This window comes from Cariama cristata, unplaced genomic scaffold, assembly GCF_000690535.1.
Source record: "Cariama cristata isolate BGI_N322 unplaced genomic scaffold, ASM69053v1 scaffold12064, whole genome shotgun sequence".
Taxonomy (NCBI): Eukaryota; Metazoa; Chordata; class Aves; order Cariamiformes; family Cariamidae; genus Cariama; species Cariama cristata.
This window is the reverse complement of record NW_009613567.1, coordinates 47665-57929: the sequence shown is the minus strand read 5'-3', so window position 1 is coordinate 57929 and position 10265 is coordinate 47665. Positions and strand designations below refer to the sequence as shown.

At 36.5% G+C, this 10265-nt stretch overlaps 1 protein-coding gene across 1 annotated transcript in view; it reads left to right on the top strand.

Annotated features, from left to right (window-relative positions):
* Nucleotides 1-574: 574 nt before the first annotated feature.
* The window catches only part of LOC104160846 (neuropilin and tolloid-like protein 1), a gene marked incomplete at its 3' end in the record, with an annotated part of 50117 nt that continues 40426 nt past the window's right edge, over nt 575-10265 (top strand). Inside the window, exons 1-2 of the mRNA XM_009699080.1 lie at nt 575-647; nt 2270-2407. Coding sequence (XP_009697382.1) covers nt 575-647; nt 2270-2407 — 211 coding nt within the window. The remainder of the gene's footprint in view (nt 648-2269; nt 2408-10265) is intronic.

Genomic DNA, 10265 nt, shown 5'->3' with positions numbered 1-10265 from the left:
AACACCCCCTCGACAAGTCAAACAAACTAGATTAATGAAACTGTTAAGGACACACAATAATGTACTTCACCGTGGATTTGCAAATGCTTTGACAGATATGAAGAACCCAACCTCTCACTTCTTTCGTACTCCCACTAGTCATTTTCAAATTTGATTATGCCACCGCAAGAGACATTAGTGAGTCCAGTGGCACTGAAACTTAGCGGGCCTTTGTCTCCCTCTGCTAACAGCAGCCACTTTTCTGTTACTGGCCCAAGCTATGGTTATATAAATAAATATTGGTAACATGTTTTTCTCTAATATTGAAAAAAGGAAAAAAAAAAAAAAAAGGTGGGAAACAACAGTGCCTGGGAATTTTGTTTTAAACTCAAAAGATCTCAGTTTTATTTGGATACATTTACAAAGGTAAATACTTACAAGGACAGATCACAAAAAAACCTGCTTATACAAAATGTGCAAATTAAACAAGCAAGTAAACACGAAACTTTTTTTTTACAGTGGTTCTCTTTGTGTTCTTCTAAGATTGATGTTTACAATAGGTTTGATTCTAGGCTCTATCACACTGTGATAGCTAATGCATATTTCTCTTTCAGTTGTAGCAAGTCTAATCATCCTACATTTGTCTGGGGCAACCAAAAAAGGAACAGGTATGTAAACTGCAGACATTTTTTTCAGACATTATGTTAGTCCAAAGTATGGATTTGAGTTGTTAGTTTAGTTCTTGAAATTTTTAGTAGTTCATCGACTTCCAGTGTCTGTCCTTTGTTCATTTGTTTTGAGTACCAGTGTGCCTGTACACACACAAAAAGCCGGTGGTTTTTTGTTTTTTTTTTTGTTAACAAGTTGGTGACCTGATCCACAGCTCGATCTAACTAAAGGCTCAGCCTGACTCTAACTGGAGACTGTAAAATGTCCCCACCTTCAAACTGGGAAGTCCAGTTTGGGCACTGAGCTATCTACACGTAAGAGCTTTTTGCTTGTTGAAGTAGAATTCAGAATCTGAAAATTGGGTATCGTGGGTGCGTTTGTACAGAGTGGGGATAGAAAGGTTGTTAAAAGCCCGGTGTGGTGGGAGCCAAGGAAGGAGAGCTGCTCAGCACAGTGGGTGTCTGAACTTGTGTCCGAGTGCTCAGTCCCCGCAGGTCTGAATTCATTTCAGGAAATTAGGATTTGTGTCGTAGTCAGCTTGGATACAGACCAGCACGAAAGAGAAACGCTTGCAGAGCATAAGGCAGATCTCGGGCGGTTCAAATCATCCTTGGAAGGTGTCTGTCTCCCTTTGTTGATGATAAGAGGGAGCCTCAAACAACTTGGCTCTACACATCAGGGGCTTAAGTTAGATGGGACGCTCCTTGGATATAGACTGCTCATTTGGACCAAAACACAGGAGTCCTCTTCAGACACCTCTGTGAGGTCTAGAACCTACTATCCTTCCTTTTAATACCAGCCTAGGTATTTTTCCCTCTGAAGAATCCATCTTATTTTTAACTTACTTGTGAAAGCATGATGCCCAGGAAGCGATCCTTCACCTTCTTCAGCCTGAACAGACAAAAACCTTTGTCTCCAGGCTCTCCGCAGTGTGCAGAAGGGAGTACAAGAGTTTTAGGGCTAGGAAGAAAGCAAACAAGAAGGTCTGACTCTACTCCTTGATGATTCACCAAGGAGGAGGAAGGTTCTGAGCTGTGATTCCTGGCCTCAGAGCTATTAATCATTTTCATAGCAAACAGCAAGATAATGTGTGAACCAGAATCCAGGAATTCCCCAGTATATCTCTGTCTGGTGGGTATAGAGTAAAGCTGCTGTGACTTTAAAAGAATTTGTGTAGTCTGTCATAATTCGATGGGTTTTTTTCTTGATTTTGTGACTCTGATGTATTCCTGAATTATGGCACGTTGCTTGCTGATAGGGCACATGATTGAGCCTTTTGAGATGTACAACTGGGAAACTCATGTCTCCCATTTCTTGAACATGTGCTCTCCCTACAAGGTTATTATTTAAAAAGCAATATAAATATGTCTTCCAAGACATATAGACATCCAAGATGCTTCTCTGCTTTGAAAAAATGTTTTGAGTAAGAATTGTATGTTTGTACCCCTAAAGAACAGCCTCGTTCTCCCTCAGGTCAATGATCGTACTCTTAGTCTCAACAGAAAAAAGCTGAGGCCACTGACAGAAAAGACTGTTTTATTCTATAAGAGAGTTCTAAGTGTTATAGGGATGTAATAATTTGTCAGCTAGTTTCATAATGCTTTATGTGATCATTTCACAGAAAAGCAAACTACTTCCGAAGGGCAGAAACCCGTGCAGTGTGGAACTTGGACAAAATATGCAGAAGGAGGCATCTTCACTTCTCCCAATTACCCCAACAAGTATCCTCCTGACAGAGAGTGCGTCTACATTATAGAAGGTGATCAGCTGGAGAATCTTTATATTCTATCATCAACTGTATATAAAAAAAAGTATTTTATTTTGTTATATGTGAAGAGTAGGTAAAACCTATATGATCATGATAAAACTTTTCAAGACACAAGGTTTAGAGAAGCTCTATCTCTACATTTTTTCTTTTTTCTTTTTTTTTTCATCTTTTGGTAAAAAATTTAAAACTTTTGTAGAGCGTACCAAGAAACACTGGAAAATACTTGATTTATTTCCTGGCATCAGTCATAAATTAGTTCAGGTGGTAAGTATGCATGAGTCAGTAATAAACACAGTGTAATTTATTTCAGGATATTCAGAGAATGAATAGAACCTAAAATGCTGTAACATGACAGAAGAAAGATTATTTTAAAATGAGTAAAAAAAGTGAACACGAGAAACAAAAATGCTTTTGACTTTCATTTAGATATTTTAAACTTCTCATAACTGAGTCAGGGATGACAAGCATAGCTAGGCAAAATACAGTAAAGAAAGTTGTACAGAAAATATCCATATAGTGAGTGTAAAAATAATTTTCCATCCAATAGTTCATGAGAAATGAAAATAAATGAAAAAAAAACCCCACAAACAGAACCAAAACAAACCCAGGAAAGTAACTGTTAACACCAAAGAGCTGTAAGACACAGTTTTTAAAGAGTAGACAGTTGCAGGCATGGAGGTAATGTAAGAAAGGTTAGAGGAGTATTACAAGCAAGTTACGCGGTTTCTTTTCATCAGTCTTAGCACAATGGATATTGAAGGGATTGTTGTAAAAATGAATGAATCCATGGAAAGTAATAGAGGTTGGATACTGTGAGAGCTTAGCAGCAGAAAAGAAGAATCAGGTACTGAATGATAAGTTATTGGAACCAAGAAGATTCGTTCATGAGTTGTGAATACATGCAGAATACGACACTGACGCTTGTTCTATCTATGCTTGGTTGGACAGAATTATTAACTACAAATGATGGAGCCAGAAATTATAGAAATATGTATTTTACTAAAGATGCAGGTGGTACCAAGAGAGATTCCCAAAGGTGTATAACTGTTTCAAATGGAACTGGCTGCTTTTTAGAACTCCCTACCAGGCCCTTTTAGAAACCAGTCTGCCTTTCCAATCTAGTGCTGAGTTACTGAAAGAAAAATATTTCATAAAAACCCTCCAGGGAAATAATGGATAGTAAATATTGTATGTATTGTTTAGGAAAAAAAATGACAGGAAAATGACTGAGATCTCTGAATTCCACTTTAGTGCTAGGTAACGTGACTGAAGTCAAAAGTAAAGAGGTGATTATAAATCATGGAGTAAAACAAGCCCTTCAAAGAAAATTTATGCTTGTCCAGTCTTCTGCCTGGAGTCTGAAATTTAAGCAGATATATGGTAAACATTTAAGTCCTTTCCTAGTTTAGCAATTGATTTAAAATAAAAAAAAAAATAAATTAAAAAATATATATGTATAGATTCACTATGTACTACTTGACGTTATATTTTCTGTTACACTCATGTTGCTAGATCCATGTCCTTTTGCCTATATTGATCAAATTATCTTTCTAAAATTCCTGTGAGACCAGGAAGAAATAAGCCTATTTTATCTTCAAGGATCTGAAACACAGAGATGTGTTTTATCATTAAAGATAAAGAGTGTGGAAGAAAAAAAAAAGATCATTTTTGTAAACCTTAGTCCAGTATCTCAGGCCATAAGCTGTTCCTCTTAGTAAGAAGATGCCTGAAAGCCCTTTATTGTAAAGACCTTTGTCCTTATTATTGTAATTAAGTACTTATAAAAATATGGTTAATAAATTGAAAGGTGGCAAAATACGCTCTTCAAATAACCTGATCTAGAATAGCTCAAATTGGAAATGTCTAAGAACAATTTAGGAAGGAAAGATTTAATCAACCAACTTCTATGACGAAGACAAAAGTCCACATTGACAAGTTCGGAGCAATGTACAGTAAAAAAAGTAATCCGAACTCAACAGACATCTTGTTATATTTTACAGGAAAAGTCAAACTGGCAAAAACCAGTCGCACATAATTTCTTACGACAATGATATTTTCTGCTTCCTGTCCAGCCATAATAAACAGTTTGGATTGCAGCTGGGTATTTTAAAACCCATGATGATAGCAGTTCTGTCAGTATATAATTTGATGAGAACCATGCATATTGCACAAAATTTTCAGCTCTGATCTCCCTGTTTCTACTTCTATCTTCCAAAAAGATTAGGAATAGTCCTGTCTGAAAATGTCACAAAAATAAACAGAGATGTAGTAAGATGTCTGAGCAACGACATTTTAAAAAGTGGCAGTTTTCAAAACAGGCAAAAGGAGAAACACTGAAAGACAACAAAAATTATTTTCTAATTACAGTTAATTATTTGTCCGTATTTGCTGTTTTTACAACATATAAAAATGGCAGAAAATGATAAAGAAGGTTAACAAGTGAAAACTTTTCCCCATAATCTTGATATTTTGTGGAACTCATTGGCATAAGATATTGAAGTTAAAGGATTTAGAAAAATAAAAAAAAGGATTAACTATTTTGTTAATAGCAGTATCTTTGAGGTCAGATAACAATCTATGGAGTATATGATCCTTGCTGATTTCAGACATAAATATCTATTCAATTTTAGAATAAGACAGAAACATCTCCATATGCATCTTCTTTCTATATTTATTATTGAGATTCCAATATACTAAAATAACTTCTGGCTGCTGTTGAATACCGAGTTACCAAACTAGGAGGACTCTCAATATGATCCAGAATAGCGTTCCCACGTTGCCATCTCCTCTCTGTAGGTCTTAGAGAGTTCAGCGTACCAGAACTGTATACACCATAGCTGTATGATGTGTGTTTAAATACATATATGAATCACCAGGTTGCTTCCTGCCTGTTTGCTTTCGTTCCTTCACTTTTTCCTATCAAACACAATCTAGGGCAAATTCTGGTGGCTCCCCTCAAACACAATTCCTACTGACTTTGGTGGACATGAACAAGGACTCCAGCATGTAGTGTCTTGTAATAAAACTGAATTTCTTCTCATGATACAATTTTTTCCCCCACATTGCTCTTCTTAAGTGTACGCAAGCCTTTTAACATTTCAAAATTGCTTCGGTGAAGTAAAGGAGCTGGCAAAAATTGGCATGATCCTCAACTCAGTTTCTAAAAGAGAAGAGGATTTCTGACGGCAGAAACTTCTATGCTAGTAATCAAAGGCAGAAGCAGATCAAACAGCTAGAAGTTTCTCTTTCTTTTACTTTTTTTTTTTTCTTTTCTCCTATTTTAGTAGTAATGATAATTAACTATTGGAACAACTAGGAATTTTAAAGTCCAGATTGGATGCCTTCCTAAAAGAAATCCTTTAGGTCATCCAGAAGTCATGGACTCAGTACAAAAATTATTATGCTATAGAGGAACTTCTGGTGAATCCCACCTGCCTTTCAAAATGCATTGAGAATTTATGAAATTTTTTTTTTCTTTCAGTCTTATTGGGCATATAGAAAACACAGGAAATAGATGGGTGTACACTTTAAATTCCCTGTTGGAGCCAATTTCACCCTTATTTCACATCTTCATGACTCTAATCTGGCAAAACTCACAGCTGCCTGGAACAACCGCAGCAGTGGCAGCCTTTGCCTTTGCCAGACTGCGGAAAATTTGGCGTGTGTGTTCCAAAGGGAAATTTGCACAGGAGATTTTCTAGAAGCAAAGGCTTTTGTTTGTGTTAAAAATGTTTGGGGAGTGGGACAGTCATACTTTACACAACATATCTTAAGAATTGGTTTGGAAATCCTGTAAGTGAAATACTTGTAAGATTTTATCCATTCTTCAGTTTTTAGTAATTAAATGCTTATTTATAAATATAAGTATGGACTAGAATTACTTTATGGAGATATGAAATAAATCTTCCACTTTATAAGTCTGTGGACATTTAGAGTTAGCTGTCTTGGAGGTCTTCCATGTTTTCATTAAAGACCATTAAACTCTTTAATCCTAAGTATTTCACAGGTGTTAGAAAATGGTCACGTATCACTGTACAAAAAACCTCTGCTCAAAGTCCTTTTGTATTTCACAGTGATTTTGGTGTTCAGAAAGTTTTCATCGAAACACGGAAAGAATCCTCTTTTAAAAGGAGGATATAGGTGGCTTTCTTATCAATAACAGCCGGACAACCAGAAAGACCAAGGATTATTGAAAACTATTAGTACTGTAGCAGCTCAGATAGCTGGGGGTAGGTGTTGAGTTCAATTTCTCATTTCCATGCAGTCTGGTAAATTGAAAGAGATTTTTTGCTTAACTTCAGCTGTCAGTTACACAGACGTAGAGGCTGATCAGAGTTAAAACCTTAGTTATGTGTTTTTCCTGCAACTGTTCTTCTACCGCAAGTTGCAACCCAATGCCTTCTTTTTCGTTGAAGGTAAAATCTCAAGACAGCACTTGTGTAACATAATTAGGTGAAAAATATGACAAGGCATGCAAGCATTAAGTAGTCTTTCCACGGTATTAAACATTTTTGAAGAAAGATAATTGGAAGTTAAATATGGAATATTTTTAAGATTTGAAGTAAAATCATTTTATGAGACAGCTTCAATATATTTAGTTTGGACTTCACAACAACTTTTCCTGACATTGTAGCCACAGAAAAAGTTCTGAAGATGTGAATGGGCTTTACCTGTGAATAAGGATACCAGAAATGACCACTCCATCCCTCCTTTTCTGAATAGGTGGTCAGATTCCAATCCAGTCTGGAAAAATTGCATATTCTGGGCTTTTTTGTTTGGTTTGGTTTTGGTTTGGTTTATTTAGCTTTTTTTTTTTCCTGTAGATATACATACATTATTAGTAGTCTTTATTCTGAATTTGTCTCACTGTATTTCTGTAAGTTTTACTGTGACCACATCTGCACACACTTTGTTGCCAAAGCTGTGACACAAGATGTGTATTTATACAATACCTGCTTGTTTTAGCTTGCGTTTGGCAAAGAAACCTTTTGCTAAAGCCAGAGTTTAAGTCTGAAACAATACCTTTTTCGCTAAAAGGAAGTTAAAGTTTGGAGTTTGAGTTGGGTGTTTTCATCCCTTATGGTCATTTCTAGGAAGATTTGAATAATTTTCTTTCTTAGGTAGATTGTTGCAAACAAAACATTTAATCTTTAAATGTCATACAAGATGAAGCACAGAGGTGCATTTAAAAGCATACGATGAAAAGGTGCATGGATGTGTATAGAGCACCCCCTCCTCACTTTGCCCAGTCTTTTGTGATCACCACAGTCCTTACAGTGACAGAAACACAAAATGTTGGATTCCTTGGGAGAGTTAGGAGAAAGGACCTCATCCTGTTTGGGCTACCTTGCAGAGCAGACTGGGACAGAGGCAGTACTTAAAACAGGTCAGGAAATGTTCACTGGCCTTAAGGCTGACAAGCACAGTCACACGTGTACAGATTAACTCCTTTCACCTTCCCAGCCAAGAGCAGAGATGCAAACTGCTTCTGTGAAAGGTCCTCAACCATTGGGAACCACCACGTCATGCCTAAGAACGAGTTTTGACAGTTCTGACTGGCATGGCCAAAATGATGCCAGGAGGTGATTTTAATGCTTAAGGAGGGTGAACGGTCAGTGGTCCAGCCCCCAAACTCATTCCTCAGCCTTGATTTATTTAGCAGTGGAGAAACGGTGCTAATGAATAGTCAATGCTTCATTCTTAAAGTGGAGCATCCTCTACACATGGGAGCTTGGGGGCAAAGTAGAAACTCTTTCTTGAGCGCTCCTTAAGCTGATGTGATTCTCTCTGATCCTCTAGCAAGAACCGAGCTTCACTAGGAAAAGCCTAGTCTTGAGTTTGTGGAAAAGTAAATAAAAGCAGAGAAGAGTAAACACTAGCAATATTCTGATCGTAAAACTAGTTTGCAATGTGAGATTCCGAGAGCTACGTGGAAGTTGTGGAAATTGCGCAGTCTTTTCTCAGGCTGTGCTTTCACCAAGTCAGTAGATCTTATGTGTAAATCCATTGGCCCGATTGTCCCACAAGGACTCCTTTTATACTATACTGAGGGTAAAATTGGCTCTAGGGTTCCTTTTTAATACCAAAAATCATATCAAATGACTGAGCTATAACACAGAGGGGGCCTCATGCCCATTTTTGTCATATGTTACATGAGTCTTGGATTCCAGGAAGACCCGTTAAGGGTTTAACTATGCGCCAGCACCTGTAAGGCACCTCTTGGTGTGAAATAGAGTAGCGAAGGCCTAAGATAGGAAGTTTATAAAGGAGAAATGTGGCATGTTAATGGCATAAGCCATTTTTGAAGCAGGTATCTCTGTTGTTGTGGGAAGCAGGGCAGCTATACAATGTGGTATGATGCTGTCTGATGCTAACAATAGTAGCAGAATTCATCTTCAGATCTAGTTTGCAACGTTGAAACATTACAATAAAACTTTAGGGAGGTTAATAGCATAGTACTTGAATAATGAGTATATAAGATTTTCAAGCCTTAATGAGCATTCTTAAGGTTACCTGAAGCATTATTGGGATGGAGTTTGTGATACCTGACTCTGCAGTCCCTGGGTGGATGACGAGTAGTTCTCAACAAATCCCTTTAAATGGAATAAGAGCATACAAAATATGTTACGAGATTGAAAGGTGCAGATTGCTCTCTTCTGCCCTAGTATTGCTTAGTTAAGTTTAGATCAATATTTGTTATAAATATATGAAGGACAGAAACATCTGAACAAAATTAATTGATGATGTCTTCCAGTTATTCAGTCTTTTACTATAATCTAAAAGATCTACTTTGGTCTTCAAACCTCACCAAGGTTAGCATTAATAAGATCTTTACAAGACTTATTATCTGATTTTAATTTTGTAAGTTTTTTTCATGCTTTCAAAGCAGTTTCATTTCCACGGACTGTGAATTTGGTGCAATTATATGTAAAGTTTTAGATTTTGATTTTGCTATTGAATTTGTGTGGGTGCAAAGATCACAAATTCCCTGTAAATTGGAATAAATAACAAAAAGCCAATAGTAAGTACTTCCCTAAATGTGAATTTCTTCAAATTGAGAACAGTAGATAAAGTTTCTTTCTTATGTTAAATTAAATATTTCAATAAATATCAATCACCCAATTATATTAACATTGAAAGTAAAACTATTAAAATAATCTTTCTTTGCAAATAACATGTTTTATTAACTCACTTCTTCAATAATTCTCATAAAATGAGGCTGTATTTATTTATACAAAATAGTTGTAAATGGGATCAGACTGTGTACTCTTATGTAAAGATGATAAGATTTACCTAGTATCTTGTTATTTAGTTAATTTTAAATAGTCCCCCTTCTTATGTGAGTAATGAGCTCATCGCAAAAGCTTCAGTTTACATTTCACAATACACACAAGATCTAAATTCTAGCCACACTGATAGTTTCCCTATTATTCCCGAGGAAAGAAATGGAAGGATACTGACTGCCGGAGTGCCAGCAGTTTCGATGTTAAGCTTATGCACTCAGCTTGGAGTTTGATCTTGCCTGTTTTCATGTGAAAAGAATGGTAACTCAGGGAAAGCTCGTAGCAATTTCAACCTTTTCTACTATGTGTAAAGTGTAGGACGTGATCCCGTGAGAGGCACAGCAGGCAGTGACACAACAAACCCTTCTCTTAGCAGAACACTTTGTCAGCAAAATGTTGTATCGCACTACGATCTAGACACTGAAGGCGTACATTTTTTTGCGGTAGACAGGATTAAGTGTAGGAACAATGCACCTCAGGCATGCTGCATCTGTTAATATTTGTAGACAAAACCATGATTTTTTTCTTTTTTCTTTTTTTTTTTTTTTTTTTCTCCTTTGAAGAAA